Here is a 15,533-nt window from a genome sequence, read left to right as displayed (position 1 = left end):
AGATAGGCTCTGAATTATCAGACAGACCCGGTTTTGAATTTTAGCTTTAATACTTACTAGGGGGTGCCTGGGTGGCTCAGTAGGTTAAGCCTTTGCCTTCAGCTCAAGTCATGATCCCGGGGTCCTGGGATCAAGCTCTGTGTTGGGCTCCCTGCTGAGGTAGCTTGCTTTTCCCTCTCCCTCTGTGTGCTGTTCCCGCTGCTTGTTCTCTCTTTTTCTCTGTCAAATAAATAAGTAAAATCTTAAAAAAACAAAACAAAACAAAACAAAACAAAACACCAGATACATGATCTTAGACAAGAAACTCTTTGAATCTCAGTTTCTTTGTAAATTGGATTAAAATTTACTATGTGAGGTATTTGTGAGAATTAAATGAGATAATGCATGGAAAACATCCACCTCAGTATTAAGCATATAATAAGGTTAGAGGCCAACAAATGTTAATTCCATTAACATTAACTTGTGGGAATTGAGGTGCAAGAAGTTGCAGAAAGGCCCTCCTAGTAATTGAGGCCACATAGAGCTAGACAGGTTCAGAAGTCATGTAGTATAGAGGGGAGATCATGGGCTCCATGTTCTAATTCTGATACTATCCCTCATTAGTTTGTGATCATGCGCAAGAATATATTACCTATTAAGTACTTAGCACATAGTAGGTGGTCTGCAAATAGAAACATGTAGAGAATTGGGTAGTAGTTCCATTTGTTAATGATTAATGAGAACATGAGATGGAATCCAAGAAAAAAACTGGGTCTGATTTCTGGTATCTTAGAAAGAGCCTATCAGAGAATGGGGAGAAACGGGAACCCTCTTACCCGGCTGGTGGGAATGAAGCTGGTGCAGCCACTCTGGAAAGTAGTGTGGAGGTTCCTCAAAAAGTAAAAAATAGAGCTACCCTATGACCCAGCAATTGCACTACTAGGTATTTACCCCAAAGATATAAATGTAGTGATCTGAAGGGACACCTGCACCCCAATGTTTATAGCAACAATGTCCACAATAGCCAAACTATGGAAAGAACCCAGATGTCCATTGACAGGTGAATGGATAGAGAAGGTGTGATATATATATACATATATATATATATATATATGAATGAATGGTGGAGTATTTTGCAGCCACCAAAAAAATGAAATCTTGCCACTTGCAACAATGTGGATGGAACTAGAGGGTATTATGTTAAGTGAAATACGTCCATCAGAGAAAGACAGTTATCAAAGATTTCACTCATATGTGGAATTTAAGAAACAAAACAGAGGAGCATAGAGGAAGGGATGGAAAAATAAAGCAAGATGAAATCAGGGAGGGAGACAAACCATATGTGACTCTTAACCATAGGAAACAAACTGAGGGTTGCTGGAGGTGGAGAAGGGTGGGAGGATGGGGAACCAGGTGATGAACTTTAAGGCGGGCTTGTGATGTAATGAGCACTGGGTGTTATGTACAACTGATGAATCACTGATCTCTACCTCTGAGACTAAGAATACACTGTATGTTAATTAACTGAATTTAAATAAAAGAGCCTATCAGATGATCTTCATTTTGTAATTCTCTTTTGTGGAGGAAGGGGACATTGGGATGATAAAGTCAGAGTGCCCATAATCTAGTGATGAAGTGTGCCTGTGGAAACGTGAGCATTTGGTAGGGTAAGTTTGATAGGGGTCCACTGCTGGCTTTCTGAGAAGGAGCTCCTTCTATTCAGCAATGCTTCCTTATGTTATTTGGTGGCTGTTTAGGACCTATATAAGGGAAGAAACTTTCCCTTAAAATTCTAGTATTATAAGTCATCTTCTCTTTATTCTTTATTCATTCTCTTCTCCAATTCTACCCCCAGGATCATGTATATGAACTTCTTAACACCATTGATGCCTGCCAGTGCCATTTTGATATTGTAAGATTCTTTTAATTCTCTCCTATTCTCAGAGCCATAGAAAAGGTCTTGGTTGGGACAGTGTGGGTTGGGAAGGGACTGGAGGAATGGCTATTCCTTCAGGATTATAATATAATATACTGTATTATTCATACTAGGATTGTAATTCTTTTATATCAAGTGTTAAAGCTAAAGTATATTTGTGTATATTAAGTAAATCAGCCATATGATTTAATATAAAAATGACAAAAATATTCTTATTGCCCTTCTTCTAACCTCCAAATGCTACCATATCTCCTGGCCTTTTTGTATCTTGAGCTCACTTTTAACCCTTGACTATTGTTCTGATTTTCTCCTTCTCATCCTGCCAGTCCTCCTTCTAAAGAGACCCTCTCAGAGTCTCTTTGGCACTATCTGGAATGGTTGGCGAATTAGGGATTAATTGGCATTGCTGTTCTTGGGTTCCTATGTATTTTCCTTGTAGAATCTCAACTTTGACTTCACTCGGAGTTACCTGGACTTGATTGTGACTTACACCTCAGTTATTTTACTTCTGTCACGGATTGAAGACCGCCGAGTCCTCATTGGCATGTACAACTGTGCCCACGAGATGCTGCATGGGCACAGGTGAGTGAAGGGGGTACAGGAGATGAAGAATCTCGTACATGGTGGTATGAGGTACAAGGATGTAAAGGAAATAGAAGCCATGTTTTCTCATTTGAGAACCTGTAATCTATGTGATGACCCAGGCCAAAAAAAATAAAAACCAAAAAAAACAAAAGAAAACCACCCCACACTTAAAAAATACTTTTTTAAAAAAAATTTTATTTATTTATTTGACAGAGAAAGATCACAAGTAGGCAGAGAGGCAGACAGAGAGAGAGGAAGGGAAGTAGGCCCCCTGCTGAGCAGAGAACCCAATGCGGGACTCGATCCCAGGACTCTGAGATCATGACCTGAGCTGAAGGCAGCGGCTTAACCCACTGAGCCACCCAGGCACCCCTTAAAAAATACTTTTAATGGCATACTTCAACAAGTGTACTGCCCGTTTACATATAGTTAACTCTTGAATATCTGTTAGTGGATTATCCAATTTGCATTATCTCTGATCAGTTTTTAATCCTGGTCTGGCTTCCACCATGCTTTTCAGGTTATTGCAAAAGGAAATGAAAGTTGTTTTTTGTTTTTAGTATTGGTAGGAATAATATCAGCAAGGTAAGGCCATTAGAGGTAAGTAATATATGATAATACATTTGAAGCCAAGTATAAATGGATTTTGGATTATCTGAAATTCTGTGCCCCTCCATTAGTGCAAATAAAAGTACTTAAGGGCTGAAAAAATGAAAACTAGAGGGATCAGAGGAGGCTGTGACACATTGTTCTATGTATGATGTGTATTCCTATGTGTCTACATGAATACCTAGGCACATGCCTTACCCATTAGTTTGAATGAATATATATCTTTTGGGGTTGTATACAAATTTGGGTCTAGGCATATCACTTGAATTACAACTAATCAACATGAATTTATAGAGTATCTATCCTATGTTCAACACCATTTTGGGTGCTTACAAGAAAGAAACTTTCAAGGACCTGTCCCAAATTATATAGTTCTCTCGAATAGCTTTATGCACCTGGATCTGGAATGGGTTATCTATGTATGTAATTCACAATTCAGTATATATATCTTTGGAGGTAGAGGGGAATGTTAGCCCAGGTATGCAGCTTTATCCTACATGCAAAAACACGAGAGTTTATATCATGGTTAAAGGAGACATGTAACTCTTCTTTCCTATGCTTTCTTCCAGTGACCCCAGTTTTGCCCGTCTGGGGCAGATGGTCTTAGAGTATGACCAACCTCTGAAGAAGCTGACGGAGGAGTTTGGGCCTCACACAAAGGCAAGTTCCCTAAGAGAGTGGGGAATTCCTCCGGTGGAAGTATATCATCCTCATCACTGACACTAAAGATTCATTTGTTTCTCCCCACAGGCTGTGAGTGAAGCCCTCCTCTCTTTGCATTTCCTTTTTGTCCGGAGGAACCAGGGGGCTGAGCAATGGCGCAGTGCCCAGCTTCTGAGTCTTATCAGCACCCCCCCGGCCATGATCAACCCTGCTAATTCAGACACAGTAGGTTCCCTTCTCTTGTCAGGGATGGCATTCTTTTTGCCAAGGCCATCTCTGTAGAGGGTGCTTCTTTTAGGAAATATCACCTCTAAGAGTGCTTTAAACCTCTTCTAGGATGAGTATCTAAGTTGATCACCTCTTGTAGCTAAAAATCATGGTTGGGTTGGAGCTTTTGTTTGGACAGGGATTAGTGTGTGCTTGCCCATAGAAAGAATTTAATACCTAATCATAGAGTGAATGGGTAGATGAAAGTGAGTCATTAGACACTATTCAGCCTAGCAGGAACTTGAACATAGGCATCAATTAACACATAGTTTTGTTCAATTACTATGGGCCCAACAGCCGTGCTTAAAGAACTTAGTGTCTTGTAGGGGAACATATGCCATACAGTCATAAAAAGACAAGGGATGGTACAAGATGAATGAGAAATGTCGAATGAGTGATTTCTACTTGAAGTGGTAAAAGAATCCATAAGAGGGAGAAATCATGTGAATGTTTTGAGTATTGCTTTTATGAACTGTTGAAGAGAAGTTATGTTAAATCTTTTATTTGTCCTGACTTCCAGCCCAACCTCCTCTTCTTTTTCTCAACTGTATTTGTTTTTGCTTCTGGTTGCCTCACTTCCATTATTGGGAGGTTCCCCAGCTATTGGCTTATCAAAGGACCCTGATCCAGTCTGGTAAAATAAAAGTTGGTTTTGGTACTTAAATTTAGTTTGACGCCCTTATCTTGATAGCCTCAGTCTTTAGGGGAAGACCGAGTTCAATAATGGCTTGACTATCTCTGCCTCTCTTCTCATAGATGGCCTGTGAGTACCTGTCTGTGGAAATAATGGAGCGCTGGATTATCAGTAAGTTTTATGGGATGAGTTGGGAATCAATGTAGCAGCACATTACATGGATAGAAAATTCTAAAAGTCTTCCTCTGCACTGTTCTACCCACCTGCAGTTGGGTTTCTTCTTTGTAGTGGCTGCCTCAACTCCAACAGCCAGTGCCAGAAGCTGTGGAAGCTGTGCCTACAGGGCTCCCTGTACATCACCCTCATCCGGGAGGATGTGCTCCAGGTGCACAAGGTCACCGAGGACTTGTTTAGCAGCTGGAAAGGGTGAGATGTGGGAGCCAACTAATCTTATTTTAAGATTTTTTAGGGGTCTTGAGAAGAAGGAAGACAGAAATTAAGGGAAGAGAGCATTCTTAGGAGGAAGGATCAGTTATTTACGTTACATAACATTGACAGGTCAGAAAAAAAGAAAAAGAGGGCTGAAAAATGTTCATTGGATCTGGCTATAAAGATGGTCTTAGTGTCCCTCCTACGGACTTCAAGTTGAGTACTGAAAGCTGGGTTGTGATGGGTTTAGAAGCAAATGGGAGATAACAAATTAAGCAAATAACTCTTATTTATTTATTTATTTTTAAGATTTTATTTATTTATTTGACAGAGAGAGATCACAAGTAGACAGAGAGGCAGGCAGAGAGGGAGGAAGGGAAGCAAGCTCCCCGCTGAGCAGGGAGCCCGATGCGGGACTCGATTCCAGTATCCTGAGATCATGACCCAAGCTGAAGGCAGCCGCTTAACCCACTGAGCCACCCAGGCACCCAGCAAATAACTCTTTGAAGAAGTTTGTGTAAGGAAGAATAGGGAACTATAAAGAGAAAGAGGTGTTGGATTGAGGAAGGGGTCAAATACCTTTATTGTTTTTTTACAGTTGTAAACTAAAATTCAAACGTGTACAAAATACAAAGTGAAAGTTGTCTATAGTCTCATCTCCCAGAATAGTTTGGCATATGTCCTCCAGATGCTTCTGTGTATATATAAACATGTAAAGCTGTGCATGTGTTTTCAACCTTATAGAAGCAATATTTAAAGAGCAGAGGATCCACACTCTGTGTTACATTCTGCAGTTTGATTTTTTTCACTTACTCTATTTTGGATATCTGTGCATATCAGGCTGTAGACAATTATCTTTTTCTTTTTTTTTTTTTTTAAGATTTTATTTATTTATTTGCCAGAGAGAGAGAGAGGAGCAAGAGTGAGCACAAGTAGCCAGAGAGGCAGGCAGAGGCAGAGAGAGAAGCAGGCTCCCCGCCGAGCAAGGAGCCCGATGTGGGACTCGATCCCAGGACGCTGGGATCATGACCTGAGCCGAAGGCAGCTGCTTAACCAACTGAGCCACCCAGGCGTCCCGACAGTTATCTTTTTCAACAGTTGCATAGTATTCTGTTATGAGGTTGAAGCATAATTTATTTACCTAATCCCCTATGATGCACATTTGAACTGTTTCCACTTTTCTTTTTCTTTTTTTTTTTAAAGATTTTATTTATTTATTTGACAGAGAGAGATCACAAGTAGACGGAGAGAGAGGCAGTCAGAGAGAGAGAGAGAGAGAGGGAAGCAGGCTCCCCGCTGAGCAGAGAGCCCGATGCGGGACTCGATCCCAGGACCCTGAGATCATGACCTGAGCCGAAGGCAGCGGCTTAACCCACTGAGCCACCCAGGCACCCTTTGTGAACATTTCTATTAGGTAGATTCTCAGAAGTGGAATTGCTAGGGTAAAGGGTATGCATATTTCAAATTTTATTTTATTTTATTTTTTAAAAAAGATGCCATTTATTTGAAAGAGAGAGAGCTCGTGTAAGCAGGAGGAGGGGCAGAGGGACAAGCAGACTCCCCGCTGAGCAGGGAGTCTGGTGTGGGGCTCAATCCAGAACCTCAACATCATGACCTGAGCTGAAGTCAGACACTTAACCTACTGAGCCACCCAGTTATATTTCAAATTCTAATAGCTCCTACCAAATTGCCTTCCAAACAGATGTATTATCTACAGTCTGTGAGAATACTTATTCCTCATACACTCAACAGCTGGTATAATCATTAAATAAACCCTTGTAGGCGTTAAGAGAGAGTAAATCTAGGATTAATAATTAGAAGTTACAGGAGTGGATTTGGGTCTGTATCTGCATCCATATCTACATACCTATAAAACTTTTTTTTTTTTCAAGATTTTATTTATTTATTTGACAGAGAGAGAGAGAGGCAGATGACAAGTAGGCAGAGAGGCAGGCAGAGAGGGGGAAGCAGGCTCCCCACTGAGCAGAGAGCCCGATGAGGGGCTCGATCCCAGGACCCTGAGATCATGACCTGAGCCGAAGGCAGAGGCTTAACCCACTGAGCCACCCAGGTGCCCCCATACCTATAAAACTTTCTAATGATTATTGCTTTTAAGGAATGGAAGACATGTTTGAAGAACGACAACTAAAATGTTAAGATTCATAGCATAGGGAGTTGTTTGGCATAAACGATCTAATTTGATGTTCATGTTACTTATATTCAGGTATAAGTATTAAATTTTATTTAGTAGATGAGACAATGGAGCTCAATCTCAATGTCACTCAGTTAATATGGAATTAGGAAATAACTCCAGATTTTTTTACTCTTAATCCTGTTGCCTTCCATCATACCATGTAGAGGTTGAAATAACTATTCCCCAGGAATGCCACGGAGTTGAATCCTGATTTAATTAAGATACTTTCCAACCCTACATTTCTTTGATTCTGTGCCAAGGTCAATAGGGAGCCGTTTGGAGAAGGGAAAAGACAGGTTATGAAGTTTGACTAATGCAGTGGCAACAGTGATGCCCACGAGAGGAGACAGATAGAAGGAACTTAGGGAAAACACAGAGCCTAAGGTAAAGTGGGAGTTTTGAGCATGGATCACTAGGAGAAAAAGAGACATGGTCAGGAGAGTCAAACATAACAGACAAACAGCAAACAACGAAAAGGCCATTTAGTGATTCAGCTGTTCACATGGACTTTAAAGAGAGCAGTTTTTTAGTGTCAAAGGCCTTGTGGGATTCAGGGGTCAGTGAAGGGTGACAAAGTAAAAAGCATTTAGGGATCTCTTTGGAGGAGTTTGGTAGTGTGGGAGAATGGGAAAGTTCAGGAGATGGTTGGGGTCAAGTGAGGGTCTTTCAGGATGAGGGAGGCTTTGAACTCCTGTGTTGGAAGAAGAGGATCAACCAGCCAAGACCGAGAGATTAAAGTGACAAAGAGATCACTGATAAAGGAAAATTCTAAGAGGAGATGGGTGGGACCCAGCGGAGAGCTGGAGTAACAGCTCTTACTTAAGAGCAGGGCCTATGTCATATTTATGCTCGGCCTCTTTTATTTCCCTCAAACCTGGAAGAGGACTTTGGCCTGACAATAAGGCAGGAGCACGGGACGAGAAGTCCAGTCCCAGCTTTGCCACTAAAACCCTGTGTAACTCCTGGCAAGTCATTTCTCTTTCCTAGAGGTTATTTTCTTCATCTGCAAAACAGTGAAGAGAACAGGATAATCTCTAAGCTCTGTGAGTCTCTTATCAAGGGGCGGGGGTGGGGTGGGGGGCACAGCTGGGTTTGCACAGATCCTGTCAGTGAGGGCTGCCCTTGCTTGCCCTACATAGGCTGTGATTTGGAATCTCTCGGGACTGGGAAGGTGGGCCAAGGCCTCTAATCAGTGGTGTGGCCCACGCTGCTGTGTTTGTGTCAATCCTCAGGTATGGCAAGAGAGTGGCAGACATCAAGGAAAGCAAGGAACATGTAATTGCAAACAGGTAAAGGTGGGGAATGGGCCCTCCAAGAGGGGATGGAATAGGAATCTCTCTGGACTTTTGTTCTCACTTAAGCCACCCCCAGGTTCTGTACAGCTTTATTGCTTCAACCCAAGAACTTGCTGCTGCCCTACAGATTCTTGTGTTTTCTTACGAAGTCTAACTGTGGCACTGAACGTTCTTCCTACCTGACCCCCCTTCCTAAATGCCTTAGGAGGATTTTTAAGGATGGGAGAGGCATTAGTCTCTAGCTTCCACTTTCTTTTCTTAGTGGCCAGTTCCACTGTCAACGACGCCAGTTTCTGCGGATGGCCGTGAAGGAGCTGGAGAGTGTGTTAACCGATGAGCCAGGACTGCTGGGTCCCAAGGCAAGAAAGAGAAATGTTGACTGGGGGATAACGGCCAATGATAAAAGTCTCTCTGTGTGTGGGGGCTGGGGGGTGGTGTGGAATGACTTGGCATTCAGGAGTTTTTGTATTTCTGAGGCTTTCGTGATCTGTTTGTATATGTATATGCTGATTCCTTTGAATCTTCTGGGAGTCCCCTGAAAGTTCTTGAATCTCTTTTTGGGGCACCATCAGGGGGTAGTATATCATAGCTATTTGTGTACTTGTCTTATCCTCTATTTGAACATGAACTAATTGAAGACACAGCTTGCTGCTTTTTTTTTTTTTTTCAAATCACATAAATGCCTAGTAAATATTTCTAAGATTTAATAGGATGAAAAAGAATCGGCTGTGCGCTAATGTCAACATATGACCATATCTGATTCTGTTTCCTATGGGTTTTTTGCGGGTCTCTGTGTTCATTATTGGACACTATTGCTGGGGTTGGCTATACAATGGTATCCATCCATGTTTTGTCATGATAGTTCTTTGTGCTTTGAAATCTGTTTTCCAGGTTGAAAATTCTCATAATCCCTGTCCTCTTCTTAGGCCCTTTATGTTTTCATGGCCCTGTCCTTCATCCGTGATGAGGTAACCTGGCTGGTTCGCCACACAGAAAACGTCACCAAGACAAAGACCCCTGAGGACTATGCTGACTCGTTAGTACTCAACATGGTTAAGAATCTTGACCTTAGAGGGCCCAGGGAAAGGGACAGGGAGACATCAAATGACCTGGGAGGTCTCAGTGTCTGCATTGCCTTTGTCTCAGTTGATATTTCTAGTCTCTTAATCTCCCTGTTCTCACCCTTGACTTCATAGGAGCATTGCAGAACTGCTTTTCCTGTTGGAGGAGATCAGGGCTCTGGTCCGAAGACACATCAAAGTGATACAGCAATACCACCTTCAGTACCTGGCTAGATTTGATGCTCTTGTGCTGAGCGACATCATTCAAGTAAGTTCAGTTGCCTCTACTTTGGAAAGGTCAGGGCGATGCCCAGTCATTTCCCCTTGGGGGCCACCCTGGCTGAGTCTCATGCTCTGTAGATTGTGTGTCAAAAAGCCCGATTTTCTTCTCTACATTTGGTAAAAGAGAAAAAAAAAACACGAGTAATCTCCGCAGTCTTTTTTTCCCCCCTCCTACATGAAGCTACATAGAAATAGGAGAGAAAAATAAAGAGAAATTGGGTTTAGCAAGACAGGGAAGCCTCTTGCTTAGCTCTTTCTCTGTGGTGCTTAGCAGCTCTTGTATCTTCATGCACGGAGTGAGAATTCTGGTCCTTGATTCTATCCTGGTGGAAACTCTACCTGCTTGATGGCAACTGCAACTTCTCTTTTAGAACCTGTCTGTGTGTCCTGAGGAGGAGTCCATTATAATGTCTTCATTCGTCAGTACTCTCTCCTCCCTGAATCTCAAACAAGGTAACTGGAGGGTCGTGGAGGAGGAGAGGTCTATATAAGAGCAAACATCTATTGTTCTAGAAATATTGATCCCAAGCCAGGGAATGGGACAATATGACTTTGAAAAGGACCTACCATTCTGTGGAGTTGGATATAGAGTGCTGTTTTCTTATTTTCTTTTGAACTTCTGTTTTTCTTGCAGTTGAGAGTGGAGAGAAATTTGAATTCTCTGGTTTGAGGCTGGACTGGTTCCGTCTACAGGTAGGTCTATTCCTGTTAATGGTTCTCCATTCTGAGAGTTCTCCCTCTCCAACAATCCCTTCTATTTTATTTCCTAATCTCTACTGTATAGAGTGTTTCAACATTGAAAACTGCTGGTTGAAGGGCACCTTGGCTCAGTTGGTTAAGCATCTGCGTTTGGCTCGGGTCAGGATCAAGCCCTACGTCAGGCTCTTGGCTCAGTGGGGAGCCTGCTTTTCCCTCTTCCTCCGCCTGCCACTAGCCCTGTTTATGCTCTCCTTCACGCTCTCTCCCTCCATTTCAAATAAATAAATAAAATCTAAAAAAAAAAAAAAAAGAAAACTGCTGATTGGCAGGACAAACCCTAGCCAAACTGTAGTTCCAAGGTGGACAGTTCTTTTCATTGATCTTGTTCTTCTTCATTCTTTTCCCAACACCAACCATAGGCATATACCAGTGTGGCTAAGGCTCCCTTGCACCTGCACGAGAACGCTGACTTAGCCAAGGTGATGAACCTCATTGTCTTTCACTCCCGAATGCTGGACTCAGTAGAGAACATACTGGTGGAAACTTCTGACTTGTCTACTTTCTGGTATGTCCTTCCTCTAAGCTCTTTATCGTTTGACCTGATCTCTTTCCTGTCCTCTGTGGAGAATAGCAGTTCCTTCCTATAGATGGGAAAACCTTTTATCTTTGGGGCCTCCTTACAGACAGATGCTCCAACTTTCTCATTCCAGCTTCTTCTAAGTGATAGGAATTTGAGGATGGCTTCTTTTTGTTTTGGCTTTCTTTAGGATAATTACTTGGGATAATTCATTAGTGTGGCCTTTCCCACATTATTATCTTTGGAAACTTCTTCAGCTTCTTTTTATTCTTGGACATTGTGATTTAAAAGAGACATGGAAAATGTGGAATTTTAGTAGAGAGAGCTGAAAATAATTGAGAGAACTGGAGAACAGGGCTTTTGGAGGATGAAACTTAGTTTGTCTTCCTAGGTATCATTCAGCATTTATCAAGTGCCCACTGTTGTACATAACTGTCCTTTGGCAGATCAAACAAGCAGCACAATATGTTGACTCTGCTTTCTGCATTCAGTGTAGGTTGGAAGATAAACACTCACATGTGAAAAGGACATCAACATATTAGTTGCAAACATAAGAAAGTATATAAAGAGTGCATGACGTTGAGAGGATATAGGGTTGAGGAAAGATTAGTATCACGGAATTAACCTGATAAAGTTTCCTGAAGCCTGATTGGGCAATTTTGGGGAGGGATGTGGATTAATATTACTGAAGGATTTCTAAATTAGGAAGAATGGCCCAAATTGTACAGAGGTTCTGAGAGAAGAATAGCAAATTTTGTATAGGGGAACGAAGATCCGCTCTAAACTGCCATGGGGTCCAGAATAAAGGTCTAAAACTGTTAGGTTTCTTGGTTTCCTGTCTATGTTAAGAGTAGGGAAATTGTAGGGCACCTGGCTGGCTCAGTCAGCAGAGCATATGACTTGTTCTCCGGTTCATGAGTTCAAGTCCCATGTTGGGCATAGACCTCACTTAGAAAAAACAAAAAAGAGTATGGAAATGAAGGAGGGAGGGGTAAAGATCAGTAAATATTTGCTGAAAGAATGAATATTCTTTCTACCTGGAAGGGATCAGCACCTAACCCTTCCCCTTTCTCTGCAGCTTCCATCTCCGCACCTTTGAGAAGATGTTTGCCATGACCCTGGAGGAGCCTACCATGTTGCGTTATGCCATTGCTTTCCCCCTGATTTGCGCTCATTTTGTCCACTGCACACATGAAATGTGCCCAGAGGAGGTGGGTTCCCTGGACTCCACGCTCTACCATCCCTCTAATCACATCTCAACCTTATTCCCCAAAACATAATTCCAAACGCTGGTTTTGGTCTTAAGAAGGGCACATAGGTATGTGACATGTGTCCCTAAATATCTCAGCTTGATGTAGAATATGTCCTATCTCTGGGTCTGAGTTTCTTCTGTAGAACGAGTGGCAGCTCAGGCCAGGGGATCAGAGCAGATTATGAGGAAGAAGTGGCTGTTTTGGTGATGACAGTTTCTTCCTTGCTTCCTTTTTCCCAAAGTACCCCCACCTGAAGAACCACGGCCTTCATCACTGCAACTCCTTCCTGGAAGAGCTGGCCAAGCAGACCAGCAACTGCGTCCTAGAGATCTGTGCTGAACAACGAAACCTGAGTGAGCAGGTAGGCTCAGAGTTCTGTCTCTATTTCAGTTTCCCTCTGTTTCCCTTGTCTTCCTCTCAAATACCCAAGTTCTCTAGCCCCGTCTCCCAAGTAGGGCTAGGGCTTTTGTGTACTTGAGTTTATGGCAGGTTTCTTTTCTTGGTGTAACCCTTCAGTCTTTACTCCTTTACTCCCTCAGGACTAGATAGAGGTGTCTAAAAATACTCTTATTTGAACAGCTGCACACCAGCAAAATCTGTGCTCTCATTTGAAGACTTCTGGGAGATGAGTTAACGTTCTGACTTCATTCCTCTCCTCTCTCTGCCCTGTGTACACATAGTTAGGACAGTGGCCCCTGACATCACATCTTGTCTCCCCTTTCTGTCCATCTGCACCCTAATCTGGGGCCCTGTGAACATTTCCAGGCCCTTCCTCTTTATCCTCAGGACTACTTTCTGGTCCTTATCTGCTTGTTTTCTCCTCTCTCCCTTTCCTTGACTGACTCATACATAGCACCTGGTCACGATGAACTCAATCTAAATCTCAGAAAATTTGAAAATGAGGAGCTTCTTCTGCTGTTGCCCTGGAGTCTTCTAGGTTTCCTAGACTACCCACCCTTCCTGGGTTTGAGTCAGGCTTTGTAGCAACTTTGGGAGAAGGATGAGCCAGGATGTGTGTGTGTGTGTGCGCGCGTGTGCGTGTTAATATTATTACTTACATAACCTTTCCATCTTCTCATATGTAAAATGTGCATAAAAATAGTTCCTTCATAGAGATATCCTAGAGATGAAATGAAGTTGAGCATGTTAAATATTTAGTACACGGCTCTCAGTATATGTTAGCTGCAATATTATTTGGTACTTACTGGGCTCTAAACTCTGTGCTGGGTTTTAGGATGGGCCCCAGAAGGAAGTGACACAATCCCTGCCCTTGGGGGAATGTCCTGATTTAAGGGAAAAAGGAATACAAATACATATTAGGAAGAAATTTAAATAAGGAATGCAAAGAAGATAGGCAAGTAAGCAAGATTATGAGTATATTCATCACTCAATTTGAATACCTACTACATGCAAGGGACACACTTAAAGAGATTTGCTCAGTGCTCCATCAAGGATGACGAAAACATGATATGAGTAATTGTTTTCTCATACACCAGAACTTTTGCAACCAAGTGAGTGTTGCTCCCTCCGTAATTATCATTTCCAATAAGTAATTGGTGATGTTGCCATTACTAATGGGGTTATGTCTTTTACTACATTCAGAAATGACCTCAGGTATTTTGGCACCATTTCAGGGTTGACATATCTTTAGTGTCGCATCTTTTAGTGTGACTGTGAAGTAACAAAACCAGTTTTCTCATGGCTCTTATGCTGTTCTGAGAGTAATCCTGAGTGTGGAGTTTCCAGACATGTTCTGCACATGCTCAGCAGCATTGGGTTAAATGGAGAGAGTTCTAAGATGATTACCTTGAAGAAGATACTGGAATATATAATGCTGTCTTACGTTTTCTGTGCAGCTGACTGGGTATCTTGGTTGAGAGAAGGGATACAGAATTGGTGTTTAAATTATCCAGCAAGAGGGGTGACTGGATGGTTCAGTAGGTTAACCCTCTGCCTTTGGCTCAGGTCATGATCTCAGGGTCCTGGGATTGAGCCCTGCATCGGGCTCTCTGCTCAGCAGGGAGCCTGTTTCCCCCCTCTCTCTGCCTGCCTCTGCCTACTTGTGGTCTCTCTTTCTCTGTCAAATAAATAAATAAAATCTTAAAAAAAAAAAAAAACTACCTAGCAAGAAATATGCTATCTTGTTAAAAAAAAAAATGGAAAAAGAGTTCTGGTCATGTTGTGAGTTCTGAGTCTCTGGAGAACTGTAGTAGAATGGGTAGCTGACTCCATGGGATGGAATATATGGAAATGTAGATGGTCATTCCATACAAGCAAAAAACAACTCTCTCCTCAGGTTGGAAGATTCAAGAAAGTGCAGTTGAGGGACGCCTGGGTGGCTTAGTTGGTTAAGCAGCTGCCTTCGGCTCGGGTCATGATCCCAGAGTCCTGGGATCGAGTCCCGCATCGGGCTCCTTGCCTGGCAGGGAGCCTGCTTCTCCCTTCGCCTCTGCCTGCCACTCTGTCTGCTTGTGCTCGCTCTAGCTCCTCTCTCTCTGACAAAAAAAATAAATAAAATCTTAAAAAAAAAAAAAAGTGCAGTTGAGTGGAGCTCTCAGATCCTATTCTTCTACTTGAATTTTTTCATAAGGAAGGACTCTTTCTCAGGATGTGGGCAGGGACTTGATGATCTGATCCATAAAAGACACTGCCATTTTGAGCCATTGAGCCCTAACCATGAGGGATATTTAGGAAAAACTGAAAGAAGTGTGTGCAGTTCAAGTGGGCCCCCCTTGGAGGAAGAGATGCTAGAAGCAAAGAAAGAGAAAGGCAGAAAATGAAGAAAGAGAGCTTAGTGGAGGGCCTGTTAGATGGGCTTCTTGACAGTTCTAGGAAGGAATCTCATTTCTTTACTCACTTGTGCCTGTTCCTATAGCTTCTACCTAAGCACTGTGCTACTACCATCAGCAAGGCCAAGAATAAGAAAACAGTGAAGCAGAAGCAGACCCCCAGGAAAGGAGAGCCTGAGAGGGACAAGCCAGGAGCTGAGAGTCACCGGAAGAATCGCTGCATTGTCACCAAGTAAGGATCTGGGCCCTTGAGGGCCAAGGTGGCACTCCTCAAAGAAGGG

The 15,533-nt window shown here is 42.5% G+C and overlaps 1 protein-coding gene across 1 annotated transcript in view; it reads left to right on the top strand.

The window, feature by feature from the left end:
* The window catches only part of NCKAP1L (NCK associated protein 1 like), a 39,181-nt gene that overhangs the window by 4,623 nt on the left and 19,025 nt on the right, over window positions 1–15,533 (top strand). Inside the window, exons 4-19 of the mRNA XM_044227564.1 lie at window positions 1,835–1,891; window positions 2,355–2,497; window positions 3,679–3,769; window positions 3,860–3,997; window positions 4,796–4,844; window positions 4,943–5,099; window positions 8,529–8,585; window positions 8,854–8,950; window positions 9,518–9,627; window positions 9,788–9,920; window positions 10,306–10,387; window positions 10,569–10,627; window positions 11,053–11,198; window positions 12,289–12,421; window positions 12,705–12,824; window positions 15,339–15,484. Of these exons, the coding sequence (XP_044083499.1) occupies window positions 1,835–1,891; window positions 2,355–2,497; window positions 3,679–3,769; window positions 3,860–3,997; window positions 4,796–4,844; window positions 4,943–5,099; window positions 8,529–8,585; window positions 8,854–8,950; window positions 9,518–9,627; window positions 9,788–9,920; window positions 10,306–10,387; window positions 10,569–10,627; window positions 11,053–11,198; window positions 12,289–12,421; window positions 12,705–12,824; window positions 15,339–15,484 (1,718 nt within the window). The remainder of the gene's footprint in view (window positions 1–1,834; window positions 1,892–2,354; window positions 2,498–3,678; window positions 3,770–3,859; window positions 3,998–4,795; window positions 4,845–4,942; window positions 5,100–8,528; window positions 8,586–8,853; window positions 8,951–9,517; window positions 9,628–9,787; window positions 9,921–10,305; window positions 10,388–10,568; window positions 10,628–11,052; window positions 11,199–12,288; window positions 12,422–12,704; window positions 12,825–15,338; window positions 15,485–15,533) is intronic.

The sequence above is a fragment of the Neovison vison genome, chromosome 12 (assembly GCF_020171115.1).
Source record: "Neovison vison isolate M4711 chromosome 12, ASM_NN_V1, whole genome shotgun sequence".
In the NCBI taxonomy this organism is placed as follows: Eukaryota; Metazoa; Chordata; class Mammalia; order Carnivora; family Mustelidae; genus Neogale; species Neogale vison.
Note: the sequence above shows the minus strand (reverse complement) of the source record. Positions and strands in the feature narration are given on the sequence as shown.